Below are 23,533 nucleotides of genomic sequence, written 5' to 3'. Positions count from 1 at the left end.
AATATAACGATTACACAGTCGTATTCGGAGCAATATACTTCTGTATATATGTCAATGAAGCTCGGAGAAATAAAATTTAATTAATCGAACTCCGAGTCCGTAGCACTCGTTAAACGTGTTAAAAAGCCATATTTATGGATCCTACTCGATGGGCTTATACGTAAATACGGGTCATATAAAAACAATAATCTCTGTTGAAGTCCAACCCAATGACCGTATATCAAATAGGGAACACAAAATGGCGGATGAAAAATCGGATTGTCAACCCCCCTCGACGTCGTCCACCACTAAAGCTAACACTAAAGGGATAACACGTGAGCTTATTTATTATGTATATTATAGTACACACCTACACACACATATATATATAATCACATACCGGCAAGTATTTTAATTCCTAATTTTTCATACATCGATAAATCCTAAATAACATATTTGAATCTAAAAATGCGCTGCCGGATAGGAACGATTTTTGTGAATATAATAAAAGCACACACGAACTCACGCGCGCATGTGTATGTATATATATATATATATATATATATATATAGAAAAATAAGGACTTTCTCCTATCAAATCGGGATTTTTTAGTATTACATATCATTTACAATAACTGGATGGACATTATACAAGTGTCCGTCTCTATGTACGAATATCAACGGTATTCAGCTGACTAATTACATCCAGTAATCTAGGATAAACCTAGTGACGTATATACAAATTATACAAATTCAAACCTATATGTATATTTATCCCCTATAAAGTACCAATAATATCGTTATCACCATAATCGAATGTAGCTTTTAAAGATTAACATTGAGCTTGTGTTTAACATGTGTTGTATAATATCAATAAATCTATATCACGATTCAATAAACTGTATCAAAAATAATATAAGCCTGATGATTATTTGTGTTTGAAATTAACGGAATGTATATATTTAAAAAATCATTATATCTAAGAATTGTACGAAAAGCAAATAAAAAATGCATTTCTGATTCCAGAAAGCAATCAAATTTCAAAGATTCAATATTTTCTTTACAAGTTTGTATGTTATCGTTATATTACGAATTGTTATCGTATCGTAACAATTCTAATATTAGAATAATAATTGGAAAATACCACTGTGATTATAATAATTTAATATGTTATATAATTATTTACAAGTAACATTGTTTATGTTATTTTGACATACATTTTGTATAGTTTAATATTTATAACTTTGATGATTAATTTAAAATTGGAAATTACAATTTTAGAAATACGAGTATTTAAAAATTGTGTTATTTTATCTGACACTATAGTGTGACATTTAATAACGTCAAATGTGCCTCAAAAGACACGCGTGCTGCAAATTGGTCACTTCTATCACTAAGACTCATAATATATGCTTTTATTGGGTTGAATTATGGTCAAAAATTAATAAGCTTTTAATCTATATATATAAAAATCGATGTACATTTTGAATAAATTTTATAGATCAAGATCCACCGAACCGATTTCGATAAAAATTTTAGGAAATATTAAAATTGATATTTAGATAGTTTCTGTGAAGTTTGTACGCTTTGCGATTTGTGGTTCCGGAGTTATGGCCTCTTAAGTGTACAATATTAATCACGCACGCATGTCATATGTGAAATTTTTTTTTTTTTTGATAATATATTGATGTATGCTACATCGTTGGATGCATTCTGAACGTACGAACTAAGATATGAAAGAGAATTTTAGTTTGCGACTAATTTGATGACGTCATATATGTATTATATTCGTTTGTTGATAGGGGATCGAAAAAAGAAAGAAGGTAAATAATAAACATCTGATTTAAGAATTGCATTTAGAGAAAGCAATAACTGCACACGGGTGAATTCTATATATGGGCTACGAAGTGTACGGGTTCAGCTAGTTTATTATATTTTTGCTGCTTTAAACTACTTTTTTTGCTAAAAATGCCATGTTAAAAACTTAAAACAAAGTTCTCTCTTTGATTTCACGGCCGTGATTAATTTCTCAAACATTTTCATAGTTTAATTTTGGTTTAATTGTTAAATTAATAAGCATTATAGATATTCATTTTTATCAGAAAATGTTTTACGAGCTCATTTAAATATGCATTGAATCAATATACGCTTATAAATTATCATAACGTTTTCAAACACTTTCGTAGATATATAAGTATAATCATTAACAGTATTTTTAAGTGCGTTCGAGATTTTTGAAATAATGGCATAATATTGCTTAATACAGCAAACAATATTTTTTTTCAAAGTAAATAAAGAAAAAATACAAAATATGCAGTTTGTACAATAAGAATTTGATGTAAACTATAAATATTAATAATACAATTACTAGTTTGAGGAAAAGCCACCTCTTGGTGGTAATCCTACTAAAATCTTGGTAATTCGTTATAGTAATTTAATCATTAAGGCTAATTAAAGTAGTTATCGTTTATTTAAAAATATATGTATAATAAACTGTATACAGGATTTGAAATCAAATAAAATGAGATTAAGTGATTAAATTCGAACATAATACTTCTTATACTTCTTATATTTGATTTTCACAGCCAATGTTTTTCAGTGTTCTGATGATGAATACTAAAATAGGGGCCCAGGAATACTGACTGAAAAACTGACAACGTTCGGACACGCCAGATTTAAACACATAGTGTACATCAGTATTAATATAAACCAAAAAGGATTATCCCTGTAGCAATCCCCTTGCTCTCCATCAGTATGGGTGACTTTGTCCACGACTTTTTTTTTGTCAATCGGTTACTCATTTTATTCTCCGCATACCCTCGGCTCCCGTTACCGCAAAAGGGACAATCCCCGGGATTGTTAGGGATCCGAAAACGTTGACGCACTGAGCCATGTGCAAATCCAATAACCAGTCGGATGATGATAAAAATAATCATTTATGTTGATGTTAAAGAGAAAGTGAAAAAAGAAAAACACAATGACCTTTTGATACGTACTATTCCTTTCGAACCCAGCGGAAAAATATCTTTCATTATATATACTCACCCTGACTCTGGCCTCGGTGAGATTCGTCCACATGGCTATCTCTTCTCTAGTGCTCATGTCCGGATACCGGTTTCTAGTGAACGTGGCCTCTAGTTCCTGGAGCTGTTGTGAAGTGAAATGTGTCCTTTGCCTCCTTTGTCTTTTCGTGTTTTTGTTGTTTTTGATATTAGCATCTTTACCGTCATCTGTCACAACACCAACACCCGTATCAATGCCTTCGGTTTTTATGCCAGTCGTACCGATAGTGTCCGCTCGTCCTGAAAAAGTGTAATTTTATTTGTATTAAATTATACGGTTTTCAAAAGAATCTATAGCGTTGTATTTAAATAGGTTAAAACAAATGTTTGCTTCTTTTGCTTTATAAAATCTAGTAATATGGATTTTAGATCGCATGTATTTACCTTTTCTGTCACGATTTCTATTCCTAGACGAACCGAAGTTAAGCTGTGACGTGTGATCCGTAGAAATGCCATGGTGATTATTATCACGGAAGTCTCCTGTCTCTGCCCACACTGTAATCATAATTTAAACTCTACTCAAATAACAAGTATTTTTAAGTTATATCATGACAAAAGTTACACAAAACTATTTTTTCAAACGTAGTCATTTATTACACAATCGGTAGTATAAACTAGAAGTGTAGCGGTTCAAGTATTTGTTTGCATTTCTGTACACTTAATTTATTGATAACGCATGCGTCGCTATCAAATGCGACACGATAATTTATCATATGTATATATATATTTTTTTGGCCCACTTCAATTTAATCTAATTGACATCGAACGTAAAACAAAAGTTGTAAAAAAGTTATAACTCGTTTATCGACAGCAAAACGTTTTATAAACAGAAGACGTGTTTCAACATCGAAATAATTGGTATTCGTTAATTGAAACACGTAAGTTTCCTAATTTACTTGATCGAACAAAAGATGGCTTAAAAATGTTTAAGAAAATGTTGTAAGCGCATGAGATTTATTTCATAAATACTTCCGATTATCGTCCACATAACAATCAAAACATTAGCGTTAAGCTTTACGATATAAAAACCACACGCATAGTTATTTTGCCTTCTTCCGCACCGTTTCAATTTAATCTCGGAATAAAGTAGGTACTCACCCGTACGATTAACAAATAATTGCTTACGAAATGAAAATGTGCGTGTGAGTAAAATTACGGTCGGGAAAGAAATACGCACGTGCACGCACCCGCAATAGTCTATTATACCGGTGAATTATGTGCTCGTCTCCGGCGAACCGGCTTAGGATCACGTACCGAAGAAATCCACTCGGTTTGCCAAATTTAACGTCTGCGGCTATTTTCGTATCCACGTGAATTACGTCTTTGGATCGTTTCCTCTTTCCTTTCCGTCCTCCCGTCTCGCTACGACCTTGTCCACCTACTACCACCCCCGCCATGAAACGCTTAGTGTCTCTCCGAAATACAATATGATTTGTGACAAGCTACTCGTGGGCAAGATACACCGTGTACGTTATGTAATACATACGCCCGTCGTCGTTGCCGTCGACATCGTCGGGGTGATTTATCGACTTACAAGTTGTAAACAGCTGTTTTAACACGTATAATCGACCAGCTATTAGCCGTGTGCTCGTCTCGTTTTTCTCGCGACCCACCCCCGCGGCGATAAAATACATCGACGACAAGTAAGTATACTCACTGCGACTACTATACTCACAACTATCACCATCACTTCTACGGCTATTAGTACTCTACTTACCAGTACTACTACTACTACTGTTGCTGGCGTCAAAGACACACACATATATTTCTTCGAGACATAAATCTCAACGACGGACGGTTGATGGGTCACAAGATCGGCTTACAGGAAGTTACGGAACACACCGGTTTTGGATGAGGGAGTCGCGTGAACGAAAAACAGAAGGGGAAAACGTGACCAAATCATTCCATCCTTATAAACGTCCGCATGTTATATATAATATATATATATAGACAACGATTTGTGTTCACAGACACGTGGTTGTTGTTCGGTGGCAATTTCTTTTTCTTTTTTCTTTTTTTTTTTTGCTCGTGAGTTCTTATCTCATAAATCATGTTGAAAAACATCAATGTGTGGTCTTATCGATGAGAACTAAACCACCCTAAACGCTTAACCATACACGGGAACAAATAGTTTTGTTAAAGGTGTAAGGATAATGCCATAAATGATCTTGAGTGACTAAAGAAATTCTATCGGTTACAAAGTTTACATCGGTAAGTTTACACATAAATGTATACATGTATATACATGTGTATATATATATATATATATATATATATTAAGCTTATAACTAGAATGTGATTTTACTAATATAACCGCCATTTTACTCGTACAATAAAGAATATAATGTAAAAAAATTGTTTCAATAAAATTAAACGTGTAAAACAAAATATTCTCACTGAAAACAGAACACGTGTTTCACGTGTTTCTTGCATATTGTACATATACGTATAATATATGTAACAGCAAATATAACATCGTAAGCTAACAACTTTATAATATATGTAAAAATGTTTTTTTTTTTTTTATATATATTTAGCTAATGTTAAAATAAAACTGTTATCAGAAAAATATATTTGTAAGTGATACTGAATCAATCAAAAATAATATAAGATTATTATTAGTCCTAATAATTGTTATTTGTTTCAATACTTTTTATTTTGTTATTTAATTAGAATTATTTTTGCTGAAAACGAATCGTGTCTTTACTTACGTACCACGTAACGCGAGTATATAACTATTACTTATGATATAACTATCATACTATATTAATCCGTAAAAATGTAATATACACTATCATACACATGAAATAATAATTATCTTGCATCATGTATAGTTTTTATTTATATTTATTTTAATATTGATGTACATGAAAAATATAGTGGGATTGAACATAAGGAGTCTTAAGTATTTACACGATCAGACTCTATTTTGGGGTTATGTCGTTGGTGGCAATATACGCTGCTCATTTGTACAATAAATATTATTTTAATTTTTGTGTAAATCATGAATTGAGATGTATTAATATTTTATAATGTATTTATGTTTTTAACCATTCTCGTAGAATAATATGATATTACATTCGGATATAATTATGATTTAAAAACCATCTGAAATGCGAATCAATTGGTATCTTACATCTTCTGTTGTGCATGTGACTGGAGAGAAAAGAAACAAGAAACATTATGGCTAATAATATTGTGTCAATGCAGAATAACATACCTAAAACATGTAAGTTTGAACGTAAATAATACAGACAATCAGAGAGATCAAAGAAATTATACTCTTATAGAAAAGTAATACTATTAAATGAATATATAAGTGTGTGTGTGTGTGTGTGTGTGTGTGTGTGTGTGTGTGTGTATGTGTATGTGTGTGTAAGGATAATATACGCGTTCACCGTATTAAGTGTTCGGAAAACTTTTAAAGCCTTTTCCGCGTGGCCGAAACGGCCAAAGGTTTTTGGGGGTCGGGTGACGAAGCGTCGTGATGGTGCGCGGTCAGGGTACAAGGTAAGGGTATAAAACGCGGTTAGTGATATACGTTTATATACGTATATATATATGTATATTATGTAGCTGTTACAAGTTTGTCTGGAAAATTGAGTGCCAAACTCGGACGGAACGACTTTAACGGACACCGCGTAATGTATATAAATTGAGACTGCGCGCAAGTGTACGGCGTCGTCCGGCCGGCAACGGCTCCAGCGACTACGACAAATCGATGAGTTATACGCGCGCGCACGCGGCCCGAGGTTTCGGACCGTGAAAGCCGATGCTTTGGAAAATCGTATCGGACGTATTTTCACGAGTGACCGGATGGCGGCGCGGCCAATTCGTTTCGCGCACGGGCCACCGAATCGGTTGTTGGGCAATAACGCGTAGTATATATTTTTATTAAGATATACACACGTATGTAACGGGTGCGTGGGCTGGTCGTGGGCAAGGGACGCTTAATGTCGAGTCGGACGGTCGGCGATCTCGTTTAAATGTAAATAAGAGGGACGCAGCCCGGCGGCGGTAGATAACCGATCGGTAGTTTCCCGCGACGGACAAATGAGCCGTGCGCGCACACATCGGAATCGGCGTCCACGGATATATTATAGCAATGGTGTAGCGAGCATAAATGTGATACACCGCTTGTAATGCATTTAGGTGGCGGCTTGAGTTTGAAAATTGTTTTTCTCCACTCACATTCTATATATATTTTCACACCACCCGCACTAAAAAAAAATTATTTCACTGATCTCCAAAAGGTGAATTCGTAGGTTAGGTAATGGGTATTTAATTGGTACGTACAGTAAATGTATAACCCTGTATCATGCCTAAACCAATTATACTTGTATTATACGACAAACCGATCCATCCATTAATATTTCTGTGAATCGTTTGATTCAAATATACCTCCTTCGAGCCGCCACCGATATATAATACGGAATGCAAATACGGCGGAGTGATTCTTTTAGGAAAAGCTTGGTGAAATACTCAACTATCTTATCTAAATTAAGTTTAGTTGGTTTCAAAAACGTTTGTGTAAAGTTTTAAATAAATGGTTGTTAAAAAAAAAAAAAACCTATCAAATTTATAATGAACTACAATAACTATAACCTAGTAACAGCGGTTAGTTTGACCTTCTTTGCTTTAAATAAAAGTGATTGGAGTAATAATCCAAAGGGGTATTTTTAAAAACGAAAATATAATAAATTTTTTTCCCATCTAAAACATCTTCATTATTCGTATTGTTTGAAAAAAAACTTCCTTAAACTTTTGATGATCAAACGATAATATCCGCAGTTCTTTATCCGGAACATTTTTATTGACGCATATGGTATTAGAAATATATTGTTTGTTGATTAGAATTTCGTACGGAAATAGTAGGGACGTAATTCTATTTATATTTAGATCGTTCACATTTTCCCAAAGCCCGAATCGCATTAAAATAATCACCCTGCACATAGCATACACGCACCAGCTGCTGCACGGAGGGGATGCGTCGTCATGGTCGTGGTGGTCGTCGTCGTCATCGGCGATGGTGGTCAATCAGCTTGTGGCCAGAACACGGCGGACGCCGCGTGATTAATATATTGACAGTTTTGTCGGAAACGCCGGCGACCGTTCACACGCCCCCGCGCGGTCACCTCCGATCGCGGTTGCGGTCGGCCGTGCAATTACACGTCGCTTTTACGCACGTATAATATAAACACAAATTTATATAATTATATATAAAACAGATTAAGTGTGCCCACGGAGCGACACGAATTTTATCGTGTACCGTATATGCTCGTATATCGTATATTGGTTTAGTGTTTATTATCGCCGCAGGGTGTACGCGCACACGTACCGGCCGTTTTTGAAAAATCACCGCCGAATGCTGTACGCGTCGATCTTGTTATTTGTTGAGAGAAACGATACTCTGATACGCGAACGGAATGGGTGAAATGCAAACTGTCATTTTTTTTTTTTTTAATTTGCCTTTGTTCGCACATTACAGAAAAGCGATTATATGAACGAAAATAACAATGTTATTAATTAATGAATAATAATAAAAATAACAATATTACTAATAAAATGCATATAAGAACAATTTAATTAAATCAAGAAGCCAGCGGAATAAATGAAATTAGTGATGGAGTGGATAACAGGTATGGAACGAGAGTTAAGAAGAAGGTTGGCGTCGGGAGTGATATAACCAAAAGAAGGAATGAGAAAAGGAGAAGTCGGTTGGGAAGGTGAGAAGGACATCGAAATATGATATGGTTAAAGTCGCAGACGGAAACAGCCATATTAAAAAATATTTACATAAATGTATTCAAATACAAATAATACTAATATTTTAGTTTTTTGCGAACACTTAAAACCAAAACTCTTTTAGTGACGGCGTTTTGACGGCAATGACTTTGTGGATACGTAGATCGGTATACCGTTCCGCAACTACAAAAGCCCGGATACCGTGCAATATTATGACCAACGTTGTTGCGAGATTAAAATAAATATTCTTTGTTGGAATCTTAGAAAAAAAAAAAATGTATATTTTTTATTTTTTAGTCGTTGAGCAAGTGTATTTTGTTAATTTTTATTATTATTTTTTTTTGCAGCTGAAATCTTACTGATGATTTTTAGTGATAAAAACAATATTCATAAAAGTATGGGGGAAAATTTTTAACGAGCAAAATATTAGCGTTACGATTGCGTTATTCTATTAAATAAACGGACATATTTTATCATATTATATCGAAATGTTATTTTTTAATGGTTTCGAACCGATAAAATAATACCTATTGTTTATAATAAATATTTTACTAAAGGAATTAAAAAATTACAATTGTTTGTATCTAGTTAAAAGTAAAATTTTTTCAGAAAAGCAAAAATATTAAATGACTTTTGTTGACTGTACAATATTAAACTGCTAATTTTCTGAAAAAAATTTCGTTTCAAAAACTCTATGATTTAATCGAATTGTTTGTCAATTCTTATAAGCAAAATATTTACTATAAATATATTATTCAAATTTCGTACACTTTTTAGATATCATATAGTTATGTTATATTGTATTATAATCGAAAATTCAAGATTTCTCAATTTTCTTTTTCATCTACAATTTATTGTAGTACCTAATTATTTATCTAAATTATTTTGAACGATTATACTTTGTAATTGAATTCGTTGAAAGTGATAGGCACTGGGTATGATTTCAAGAGATTGTAATGTATAATCATAAACAAAACTTTCACACAAACCCAATGTTGATAAACGATGAACACGTCACAAATTAATTCATATATTTCTCATTTCTTTACTATTAACAAATCCATTTAAGACAAATAAAAATATGATAATTTCATTTAATTTTATAATAATATGAAAAACATTTTCTTAATTTTCAAAAAGTCCATATCATATACAAAGTATTGTAGTATTATGTTAGTGATAACTAAATTCCAATATTGAATTTTCTATAAATTATATTGCAATGAAAAGTCTCCATAACGAATCTAAAGAGATCAAGGTTAAAAGTCAAATATTTATTTTGTAATAGATAGAGTTGGAAAAAAATAACAAAATTGTAATTATTTATGTATAAAGGTATGTATAACCTATGTATTGTTATTTATCATTATTTTTACATTACATGAGTAGTTAATTACATATTTATTATTTTATTACATTTCATTATAATTACTGTATTAAATTGTTAAACGTATTATATTTTATACAATTTTTTAAAATAGTCTGTCATTTTTGTTTAAACTTATTTATTTTCCTAATATTTTTTTTGTCTTTTTCTATGAATTTGTACCATATTTCGGGATAACTTTGGATCATTTTCATGAAATAATAAGTATTTTTCTAATAATTTAGTCACACCAAGTGCTTGTTGAATAGTTGGTATTACGACTTATATAATTTATAATACGATAACATTTAAATTTTATTATGAAACATAAAATATTGTTTCTTTATTGAGAGAGACTAATAAGTTATAGAGAATTAATTGACTGATTGTTTATAAAGCAAACCACCAACCATAACTATATAATGTTTACGTTATATAGAGTTATTTGTAGTAAAGAGTTTCGTTATAAAGAGTTTTAATTGTATTATATAATTTGTAAATAACACTCTTATTCTTTTATAATTTTACTCTCAATTAAATAAAAATATTAAGAACTGTTCAATAAAGTGCATTCTTAATTTTATAATTACTAAGTATTATTAATGATTTTATTTCAGAAAATAATAAAATATAATCTCTTTGGTTTTAAGTCAATATTGATTATGTTTATATTATCACGTAAATTTACCCATAATGATAATGTACGGATCATATATTTAAATAAAAATCTCTATAATTTAAAAAAAAAAAATTAAAAAAATATTCATAATGATTCTAATGATTACACATTGTCTAAGTTCTTTCAATATTATCCAATTTAATTAAAAATTATTACAATTACATTGTTTATACTTATATAAAATTAATATATTAATTAATTTTTTATTTGTGTTCTATATATTTTACTTTATTTTATTGGCATATAGTTCATAAAATAATTATAATTATTCTTATAGCTTTTAGAACTTTCGAGTTTTCTTGTGCTAATCTTAATTATTTATAAATTTACATTTTAATTTATTTTCAATTAATATTTGCAAAATAAATACGGCTCTTATTTTAATATCATTTTAATTTCTTCGATGGAGATGTCTTAAAGAATATTTGAAGGTGTTATATTGCTGCAAATGCAAATGACTTATTCGTCTCTGTCACTTCAAGGTAATCAATTATGATATGCACGTTTCGTTAAAGGATATGTCAACTTTATCTTTGCCACATGGGGTTATCATATTCTACTGCCTAAAAGCTTAAATTGAACGCTGATATACGCAGTAGTATATTCACAAAAGTAACTCACTCTCTGAAGCATATACGGGAGGTATCTTGAAAATAAAGGAACTTCGTACATTTGATATACTTATTAAATTATTTCACAACCATAATAATATGTACTAGTATAAAAATTTAATTTTCTCAACTTATTTACCGTATGAACTACTTTTAAAAGAAATTATTTTGATTTTTTTTAATCTCCCATTAAAAACTACACACTAGTAACTGCAAAAACACTTCTAACTTTTTTCTCTGAAGGAAAATATTATTTTATTCATAATTTATACACGCTGTATTATCATTATACTACACACAATTTATTGCAATTATACACACTATAGTGTGTACGTATATTATATTTTATATAAACCGGATATATTCGTATATAATAGTGATTTTTACACGGACAGTGTGTTCGATTACTGTAACCAGCAGAGGTCGAGGGTGTAATGCAAATACACAAATATCCGAAACACTTGCCGTACATAAATTATCGGAGGCTACAAAAGGGTTGTATGCTTATATCTTGAGGGAATAATTATAAGGTTGACCGCACAGCTATTATGGTGCGCTATGTATAGGAAAGGGGTAATTTGTTTTTGAAAATTACTCTTGTGTGCACCAAACATAAGCGGCCCGTAGCCACAGGCCTCTAGGGATTCCGAAAATCCGCAAGTGTGTGCTTGGGGGTTGCTGGGGGTAAAGTCTCGCCCCCCATAAATAAAACTCTCTCTAAGGGATTTCGGCGAAAAGAAATTATTTCACAAATGGTGACCTTCCCCCGTTGCCTTGTTTATGTTATTAATTTATGTTTATTAGAGGGTACAACGCGTTATCCGAAAACATTAAGGTTTGAAGTACGGTCTCGATTTTTTTTTTTTTTTTTTTTTTTTATGATTTTTATTACAAAACATTCCAGCTGAATAGAGCTCGCAAGCAGAACACAGTAGAGAGAGAATGGCATGAGTTATGTACAAAATTTTTTATAAATAAAACGAAACAGTTGGTTAACGGGCTGCTTTGTCGAAGTCCATATAATGCTTTTCGTCCACCGCTATGAAGAATGTTCTATTTATAAAATCTTAGAAATAATCTATCACTTTTTTGATTTTTAAAGTATAATAAATATATATTTAAAAATTAAAAATCTAGTCATCAAAAATTGTATGATATTGACCTTAAATATAACCTATTACACGATCATTAATTTATTATTACTTGTATCATCGTAAATTATATTGTAAAATAATAGTTGTAATAATAATAGTAATTATTTTGTTTTGCATTTGTACTTTTTATATTTATGATATTATGAAATCTTGAACGAAATAATTATGTTATGTATTTATTATTGAATTAGTTATTAGTCTAAAATGTTTAAAATTGTACTATGTATTTATATTTGGTTTTAAGACAGTATTAAAACTCCAAGTACAGTACAATTTTAAGTTATCGTATTATTTTATAAGCTACTGTTTCTCATTTGATATTATTTTCGACAAATTATTGTTTGCAAAAAAAAAATTTAGTAGTTAACATTTACATTTCAAATTTTATTGGCATCCATACCATCATATTATATAAGAATACAATTTTCAAGAGCAAAGTCCAAAAAACAATAATTTCCACAATCTAATTTTAGCACACGCAACCTATAACATTCGTCATGTAAAATGGTGAAATTAAGAATTAAATCGGCATACAACTAAAAATATAATTCTTCCCATAGTATTATTATAACTGAATTATAGTAAATATGGTTTGTATTTTAAAAACACAGTTCAAAAATGATCTTAGGCCTTTTCTTTTATTACTTTGAATCTGTGTCGCACTTAGTTTGTTTTTTAGCCACCTTTTAATTTTTTAACGAATTTTATTCTAACCGAATAACTTAATATCTCTAAAAAATTTTCAAAAACTCATAAATGTTATACAAACCACGTATATTTAAACTTTAGTTTAGTATGAATAAAACAGCAATATAATATCTCTAACTGTCCAGCTATTACAATGATAATAAAGGCCAAATGTTCACAAAATATATCAAACAACAGTGTATTTTACTTATTATTATTTATAAAAAGTTATTTGTGCTACACCAAAATAATAATTTTTTAAATAATTTCTTTCTTGAATCTATCATACGACAAATAGGACTTCAAACAAATATTAAATAACGACAAACAAATAAAATAAACGCCATATTTTTGTAATAATTTAAACATATTTTCATAATTTTTATTACTATAAATTATAACCAATAGCACAGGGTTAGATACACTTTAGCCTAAATATGTTATAGGCTTTGAGGAAGGGCTTAAGTAAATTGAGTACCAAACGAATTTATCTTTTTTCGAAATAGGTAAACTGAGTCTCAATAATAATATTGAAAGCGGTAAACTGGGTCCCACGTATAAAATTTAAAGCGGCAAAATGAGTTTCGTATAAAATATTTAATGCGATAGATTAATAATAAATAATAATATAAAAAAATAATAAAAATATTAAATAGGTAAAAATTTTAATGACACAATCTTAATAAAGTCAAGTCTACTAATTTTATTATTTTTGCACTCGTCATTTGTTCTCTTAATATATTATCTTTTACAATGTTGTGTTTTGACTTTTTCCTCATGTCCTTGCTTCTTATTTGAATGTATGTACTCGATTGGATTTCTTTGAGTGCATCAATAAAAATATAAATATTTGTATGTGCAATATAAAATAAACTATTTAGTTTTGAATGAAATGAGTCACAACTATTTGTTGTACGATTTAATGTTTTCGAAAATTCAGCCCAAACATAAGGCGGGAATGTACAATCTGATGCAATATATGTTTTAAGAATATAATCGACGAATAGTTTTATATTTTCATTTAAAGGAGGTTTTGGCAGAATATCTTCAATGAAACAATCATAAACATCTTTAGGACTTAAAAATGATAAGCCAAAAAATAATTTTAAAAAATTACTATCGTCCGAATTTTGTTTTTTATAATTTGTACTTATACTAAGACATTATATTTCTTTCCACCAACTTTGTTCAAGGTGAAAACGAAAACCTTTAATATTAATTGCTAGCCAAATTTGTTGGGTGGCATTGTGTATAGCTTTATCAAAGTTTATAAAAATATGAATAGATAAAAATCATAAGCTAAAAATCGTACATTGATCCATGGTGTTAATATAATTATAAGTGTGTTAAATAAAAAAAAAAACAGCATTTTACTATATTTCAAATTGTCGCTTTAATTTTTATACAAAGGACTCAATTTACCGATTTCATTTTTACATGAGGGACTCAATTTCCATTTTTTCTTTTTTATGCGGGACTCAGTTTACCTAAAATTAATAAAATGGAACTTAATTTACCAAACCCGTTGAAGAATACTAATGTCTTTATGATTTTCGTAATACGTATGTAGTTTTTATTTTAATTTTGGAGATGAATATTTAAATATCTAATACATCTTATAGTTCTGATTCAATAAGCTGGAAATCTTTTTTTTTTTTTAAAATATTCAATTATTAATAATCATTACAGGACTTTGCATGATTTTAGGAAGATTATTCGATTTTATTATACTAGGAGCGTTAAATAGGTAAATACCGTAATAGTGTACTGGTATAAATTAACAACTTAGCATACCCTAGGACGAAGGAGAAATACCTAGTAAATATCGTTACAAATATTAGTTTCAGATTTTCATCTATTTACATTGCTATCAAATTAATTTTAAAGGTTCTAATCAAAGAACGTGATAAAGATGAAATTAATAGGAAAATTTTATTATTTTAATTATTTTATGATTAAGATCTTCAAAACACTACCGGCCAAGAGACACTCCGAAAAACGCTTATATATATATATTACGTACATCTAGACCCTGCAGTGAATAGTAAGACACGGTGGTTTAGCATTCTAAATTTTTCGACGTGACAATCTTATCGAAAAAGAGGTTGTCGGCGGATGGTTTAAATGACCCCACAAGGCCCGAGAAGAATAACAAAACGACAGATTATCCGAGCAAATTGGTTTATGAGCAACGGACCTCTTTCGAGTGTCGAATAATAAATATGTGTTTTCGGTCGACTAGCTCGTCGTCATCGTCGTCGTCGCCGTCGTCTATACATACGCCGCCGCCGCAGGGTGTTACACGTATCCTAATCTATCCGCTCGTCCCTTCATCAACCCTCGGTGTTCGTACGTTTGTATATTGTATGTATATAATGTACACTTACATTGTACACACGTATATAATAGCGAGGAAAAAAGTTATTTTTTTACCCTCACACCCTCCAAGTGTTATTTTTAGGGAGCTCGTGCGCTGATTTCACGGGGTGCCGATCATGAATATGCTCGACGACTATATACATGTCGATAACGGCTACTGTGTAGTATTATGTTACATGGGAATTCGCACTTGTTGTGTACGCCGCCTGTACAACAATGATTATGCTAATAGACATCCCGATAACAATAACGCTCTAAATTATTGGCCATTAGACATCAACCACGCCGCAATACTATGAATTTACGACATAAAAACGTATTAATATTTTCGTGCCCACAAACACAATAACGAAAATATAGGTTCCTGTTTTTCGGTAATCATCAGTTATATTATATTATTTTAATATTACTCCACATAGAGTAAGGGGATCGCCTACCCATAGAGCGCGATCGACTGGTTGAATTTTACAAAAATATATAGGTCGATTATAATAGAAATTTATTTTACCTCTATAAACTTATCTGATACATTGTTTTGTTATAATAAAATTTAATAATATTATATAATGTTTTCCTATTAATACACATCAATGTAATAATATAAAATAATAGGTATCAATTACCATTAACTTGAGATTTTAAATGTAGCTCATTTGTGAGAAAATGCTTGCGACCCTTGATGTCTGAAGAATAATATGTATATTACATTCGTATATAGTATATACGTATACTCGTATATACAATTATTAAAATTGTCTAGGATATTTCACATTTATACCTTTGAATTTTTCAACACCTTTATCATATTTTATAATAATTATTAGAGTTTACGTGGTTTTGTAATCTACTAAAAGTTATAAATTTATTGCTGTAGCGTCTTAAATAAATTATGAATTACGACTAATGATTACTACAACTCATTTAATTTTGTACACAGTATTTAAATACCTAATTTTTATGTTTCAAATCTAACGTTTATGATATTTCACAAATACATAAATTATTTATAAATATTTTTAAAATTAAATACGTTTATTTGTATAAATAATTGCATTTTTTTCTATTCGAAAATAAAAGTGCAAATGTTCGTATATCATGTGACAAAAAATTTCCAACCAACATGTTTACATTTTACATACTGACTTAAATTTATGTATCGACAAATATGATACTATAACGTACTAAATCGTGATCATGCGAAAAACACAATACTTTTTATAAATCAAAAAAATTGAACATTTTGACGTTGCAATTTTCGGTCATCCCTTTTGTAATATTTAATAATAAAACGTTCAATTTTACGCACCTCTCTTTAATTTTTCCAATGGTTCGTGGTGCAACAACGACGGCGGACACGGTACCGCTGTGTGATGATGATGATGATGACTGTCATGATGATGAACGTGGTGGTGCCCTAGCATGCCTTGATGAAGACCGGCGCTACCGTCGTGCACGGGATGGTGAAACGATGCTGGTGAAGCGTGTTGTAACGCAACGTTATGGTGATCAGAACCCGTCGACGACACCAAGTCTTGCAGACACAAACTCGGGTCGGTCAGGTTTTCCAGGCGTTCCATCATTTTGGCGTTTTTTTTTTCAAAAACCAACAATCATAACCGAATTCAAAAATCAGAATAAATAATTAGTCGATATCTGTAAAAAAAAAAAATACAACAATTTAAATTAAACATAATTCATAGAACACAAAACGAAATTGATAATTATACAATTAGAAAAATAAATTAAATACAACATAATTTTAAATACATATATATTGTATAACATTACATTAAGTTAGGTTTATCCATCTATTTAATTAACTTAGAAAAGTCGTTCAGCATAAAAGTTTTTCAGTTTTAAAGTTCAGTTTACAAAAATGTTCCGTTTTATCTTTCAATTAATATAAGTTACAGATGGATGAATTCTGTATACTTGTATGTTTTATTTAACGTATGAAATATTTTTAAGAAGTCAGATATTTTAACATTTAAACTATAATTAATAATTTTGTAAAAGAAGAATTAAAATGCTTATAAAATAAAATAAAAATAATAACCCGATTTGGTCTTTTTAGTTTAATTAATCTTTGTGAAAATAAGAACAGAAAATTCACAATTCAACTACAATATTATATTGATATATTTATAACCGAAAGAAAAAAGTGTTGTGCGATACTATTAGAATAATATGGATCCATTACGGTTAGATTACACTTTACAATGTTAATCGTGAATGGTTTTCACAAGAATGGTGTCCATCAGTTTCTATAATATCTTGACTAGTACCTAATTAAACAATGATGACCAACCCAAGATTGACAAACAATTGATTGTGAATAAATAAATATTATTTTTTTTTAATCGCATATTGACATGTGTTCGAACACGCAACTTTTTAATACTTCATTTATATTAGAATAGTGTGATACATTATTTTTTCTCACAAAATTTACAATGCTAAACTAATAATTTAACCCTAAAATCAATGAAAAATGTTTTTTAGGCTATCCAATCAATATGCCATTAAAAAAAATGACAAAAATTACTAAAATAACTTATTTAGGCTTTTTAAATTTAAGTTTGTTATTTTTACAAATAATAGCTATTATATTTTTGATTTTAAATAAAATCCACCATTAAAGTTTAAAAATTGAAAAAAACATTTATTTGTATTTTATCCATGTTACAAAAAAAAATAGGAAAATTATGATTCGAATGTTTATGAGCAAATATAATGGCTGTTGATAAAATTTTTATTAATTAAAATGTATATTGTTAAAATATAATAAAATAAAAAGACCCTACGAGGTACAATCAAGTAAGGTAAAGTATTCAATTGTCTATTACACCTATCCGTAAAATATTATTTAAATGTAATACTTAAATTATTAAAGTAGTACGAGTTTAACACATAAAATCCTTTTATAACGATCAATATTATGTTTTATTTTTGTTTTATTCAATTCAGTATAATGATCCATCAGTATTCAATTATCAATGAAAAATTTACAACAAGGACTAGACTCAATCTCGTAGTGATTCACCCATTATATTTTTGCATATAAAAGTATACATTTATAAACAATGATACTATTTTTAATGTTCTAAAACCTGAGCTTACGAAATATTTTAGTTATTCAATCCAAATAGTATTTAAATTTTTTAACAAATATATTTGATTACAATAATAGCAAACATTATATATTTTAAATAAATATATAATTAAATTATATTATAAAATTAAACGATGTATAATATATAATTTATGTTGTCAATAGTTTTAATTCTCTGCAACATTTAATTTTACCATTAGGTTAGATACTACATTATATTGAACATAGTTTATCATGGATGTATAGAAAAAAAATAAATTATTCATGTTTTATTTTTCAAGTATTTAATAAAAGCATCATAATTTATATTAGTGAGTAGACCTTTTTCGAACAAATTATTGGGTCCTTATAAATTAAATTAAGTCGATCACATAAATAAAAATTAAACCCAGATGAAAAGTACACTTTATAATAATTATACATATATATTATACAGGTAGTGCACTACTGAAATTACGTTATAAAATGAACCTTCGTGCTCTAAGTTAACCTTTTAAAACCCAATAGTGACTTTATACCTCGTTTTTCCAACGATCAGTAATTTTTTTTAAAAAAAATTGAGTCAATATTACATTTAAACAGTGTTATTTTTTTGCTTTAATTAGACTGATTTTCAAATTTTAAATTGATTATAACTTAATTTATATTTTATTTAAATGACATTTTGTTTGAAAATTATCACATAAACAAATATTTTTAGGTAGTAGACTTAAATCGAATAAAATTAGGGAAAAATAAAAAATAATTCTAAAACATAAATTAATATCTATGATCTTTTTAATTATTTATAAACTAAGTAAAAAGTTTAAAAACGAATAGTGGCTTTTTTTTTTTTAGTTGAACGCTCATTGTTTATTTAAACTTGATAAATTCACAGTTACAATAATTAAGCGCGCAGAAAAATTATTAAATTGAACTCCGGGTGATTACGTTTTTAAAGCACACATAAGGTACTGACGGTAGTTGAAAATTTGAAATAATAGTTACCCGTTTTAAAGTTGTCAGACGAATTAGAACAACACAGAGAAAACAATTTTATAACAAACGGTAGACATTTAAGGCAATTAGAATCTTAATTTAAGACATTTTCTTTATCTATAGAAATTAAGCTAATTATTTTTCAACATTTGGGAATAAAAGATGAGTGGATCACAACGCAGGTGCCTACATGCGAAATCGATTAGTGTTTACAGTTATAAGATGTATTGTTTGTAGTTACCCTCGTGCGCAAGAATACACACAGGTACCCTGTGCCTGTTCGTGTCGACGGACACGAGCGAACGATTCTCGCCTTCGGTGGTGCCGAGCCGAGTCGGGCTCCAAACAACGTCGCAGGTTTATCACTCGTTTACCATTATTTATCACAACATTATGTACGTTAAAGTGCGCCAAAAACGATATAATTACCCGGACGTGTATAGTACTTCTCGCGAGACGCACGGCGAGGTAAGTTCACGGCGGCGAGTCCGGATACTGCACGGTAATATATTGTAATCATAAATCATATAAACGTGCGCGTGTCGCACGGTCGTTTACACGCGACGAAAAAAAAAAAAATCCTTAAGAAATCGCGGCCGGGCTTATGTGGGATTTCTGTGGATCATTTGAACCTACGGCGGCGATACGCGCGGCCTGCTACTGCACAGAATTAATAACACTACTCGTTCGGAGACGGAACGCGGCGGCGCACGCACACGCCGGACTGCTTGTGACGCGGTATCGTTTTGTTTGCTTTTTTTTCGACCGCACTGCGAAAACGACGACCGCGTGTAACGCGCGACGGGATCACAATAATAATCGGTGCGCGATCGACGACTTACCCGTGTACGATTTCCACGCGAGTGCCGGAGGGACGAAAATCGAACGACTCGGGTATATTTCGATCGGATGTTCGCACGGCAACGATCGATTTTCACGTCTCTTAAGAACGGATCACGTACTCGAACCCGTATTTGCACCGTGTACCGCCGCCGTTGCACTAGGCGCGCGCACTCCACTGATACACGTATGGCACCGTGCGTGCGTGGGTGCGTGCGTGCACCGTAATTGCAATTAAACTACGCGTCGTGTACACACCGGTGCACGTGTATCGCAAAAATAATAATAACAACAACAACAACAACAATAGTAATAATGATGTACGCGAGAGCCGGCCGCGCGGAGTTTTAAAGTTAAGCTAACAAATTGACCTCAGATTAGGTCGACTATCCGCGGTTTGAGCCCCCCGGCTTTGAGGTGTACGGCAACCGATCGGCGGCGACGGCGACGGCCACCATCCCTGGTAATGGGCGGGCTTTCCCCGCCGCGTCTGGCCCACTCGGGCGGCGCTTGCGCTCTTTCGCCGCCGCCGCGTACTGCTGCAACGTTTACGTACCGCGCGCGCGTTCGGTGTTGTTCGGATTCTCTCTCTCGCACTCCTTCCGTCCCTACCGCGTCCGTTCGTCCACGCGTCCTCTCCTCCTAACCGTGGTCGACCAACCCGCCCTGTGCCGCGAACGAGTTCATTTGTTTTACGCTTTCGCGCCGCGCGTACACCGTCTTGTCCGCAGACGATTTTTCATGAGATATTATTACACCTCTACCGGTCCTCGGGTCTGCCCGTCCGCCCCGCAACAGCCCCGACAGTCAAACCGTCAGCCGCCGCAGTAGTTTTTGCGGATTTCGCACCACCGTCGTTGTTTTCAACGATTTCCAACGCGAATTACGATGTACTATTGCATGTGTACACATGTGTTTTTCACATAAACATCGGATGGGAAGACCTCTTAGCATTAGGTGATAAGAAAACGTATTTCATGCATAAAAACTCGAAGGGTCAATCGGTTCTGACGAAACGGGTGTGTTATAGATATTGTATCCGACTTGAATACAATTATGTTACAAATTCGTCCATGACAACTGGAATATCGCTTCTGTATTTATGTACATATATTTTACGGTGAACTGTAGAAACGATAGTAAATATATTTTTAAACGAAAACGCTTCCTAGAAAACTCCTCGTCTTACGGATGGCTTAAAACGCTTTTTGGTTGTTTTCCTCCGGTGGTGAAAAATATCGAGTGAGTAAATGTATCGGTATGTATCGGCCCGGCTATCGCATAAGTGATGATTAACTCGCAGTCAACGGGAATAGACGAGTCGAAGATGTAGGACCGAAATAACGATAAAAAATGGCCTTAAAGAACTAAAATAAAACTATAGTAACTGGCGACTGCGTTATAAAAGGCCGACCGCATTTAAATACTACTTAAAAAAAATTATGAAGCTCATTCGTTGTAAACAGTATTCAGATGCATTATAATACTATTATACTTAAAGAATCGTTTTTAAAACTTCATCGTGATCGTATAGTGAAAATCATACAAAACGAGAATTTTATACATACATAGATAGATATTATTAATATATGTATTTTACGTACTTGGAAGAAGAACAACACCGATTTTGACGTGATAATGATCGTCGAGAAAAATTCCAAAAAGAGAATATTTGCTTTAATTGTCCACAAAATTATTATGCTCACTAGCATCTGAAACTAAATTTTATTTATTATTATAGGTAATACTTATACCCACGCACAATATATAACCGCACGTTATAAGGCTAACAATAATAATATTACCACGGGTACCTAAATGTATACATACTTATACCGATAAATTTTGCATGTATGGTATAGTATTAAATTACATATATTTGTTGTAACCCTATAGGGAATTTACAATCGTTTAAACTAATAATAATGTGCTTTATACGCTTTAAGTAAACAGGAAAGTTAAACTCAATATAGTTCCTATATAACCAAAAATTATGGGCTGGTTTAATTTTAACATCAAACATGATCATAAACTTCTTATCGATATATTATATGTATACATTCCTGCAGATTTGTATTGACTTAACTTGTACAGAACTTTTGATTGATTAGATATTTTCTACGATGAAGATATAATACTTTAATAATATTGATGATATATATTTTAAAATTTTAAATTTATTTACACTATAAATAAACAATTAAAAGTATCATATGTACTATTAAACAAAACTATACAGTTAATGTTAAATATTTTCTAAAATGTCAAACAGTTGATTAAACTTAAAACAGTAATTGAATGCGTAGTTCATCTTATAATAGATAAAGTATATTATACAAGTGTTACACATGACTGCGATACCATAAAACACTTTTCACTGTCTAAAATATTATCAATAAATAATTACAATAAGAACCATATAATATATTAAGTAAATAATGCTAAAAAAGCACTTTTAATAAAGTATAAATTAATCGTATAAGAATTGATAGAGAAGTATTTCACTCATAAAAAAAAACTTTAATACTTACAACATAGCATTTTATTGCGTAAGTTCCGATTATTTGTACTTAATGCATTTATAAAAACTTATAATCAAAGTATATACTGGCTATTAGCATATCATTTATATTTGCATTTACTTTGAAAAAAATCATCGAAAAGTTATTATGCCAGTTTTATGTTTCTAAAAGCATAATATATTTAATAGGTATAGGAGTTTATTACTTTTATTTGTTATTTAGACCTAATAATATTTAAATAACATTTATGCTAATTTAATTGTTTAAAATACTCAATATGGATGTATTATGGATGCGTTGTATGCGTAAATTATTATAACATTCCAATAAAAGTATAAATAAGTAAATGTTGAATATATATTGAAAAAACTAAAAACATTAGGCCAAAACGAAAAATCGTTTGAGATCAACTGTGATCCA

General features: G+C 30.9%; 1 protein-coding gene across 1 annotated transcript in view; it reads right to left on the bottom strand.

Annotated features, from left to right (window-relative positions):
- Nucleotides 1–20,994, bottom strand: part of LOC112686781 (pituitary homeobox homolog Ptx1-like) — a gene marked incomplete at its 3' end in the record, with an annotated part of 32,296 nt that extends 11,302 nt beyond the window's left edge. The window contains exons 1-4 of the mRNA XM_025559207.1: nucleotides 19,993–20,994; nucleotides 16,968–17,314; nucleotides 3,425–3,535; nucleotides 3,024–3,280 (exon numbers count right to left, since the gene is read on the bottom strand). Of these exons, the coding sequence (XP_025414992.1) occupies nucleotides 3,024–3,280; nucleotides 3,425–3,535; nucleotides 16,968–17,241 (642 nt within the window). The remainder of the gene's footprint in view (nucleotides 1–3,023; nucleotides 3,281–3,424; nucleotides 3,536–16,967; nucleotides 17,315–19,992) is intronic.
- Nucleotides 20,995–23,533: the final 2,539 nt, after the last annotated feature.

This window comes from Sipha flava, unplaced genomic scaffold (assembly GCF_003268045.1).
Source record: "Sipha flava isolate LNK unplaced genomic scaffold, YSA_version1 324_pilon_pilon, whole genome shotgun sequence".
NCBI classification, from domain to species: Eukaryota; Metazoa; Arthropoda; class Insecta; order Hemiptera; family Aphididae; genus Sipha; species Sipha flava.
This window is presented reverse-complemented; position numbering and strand designations above follow the sequence as displayed.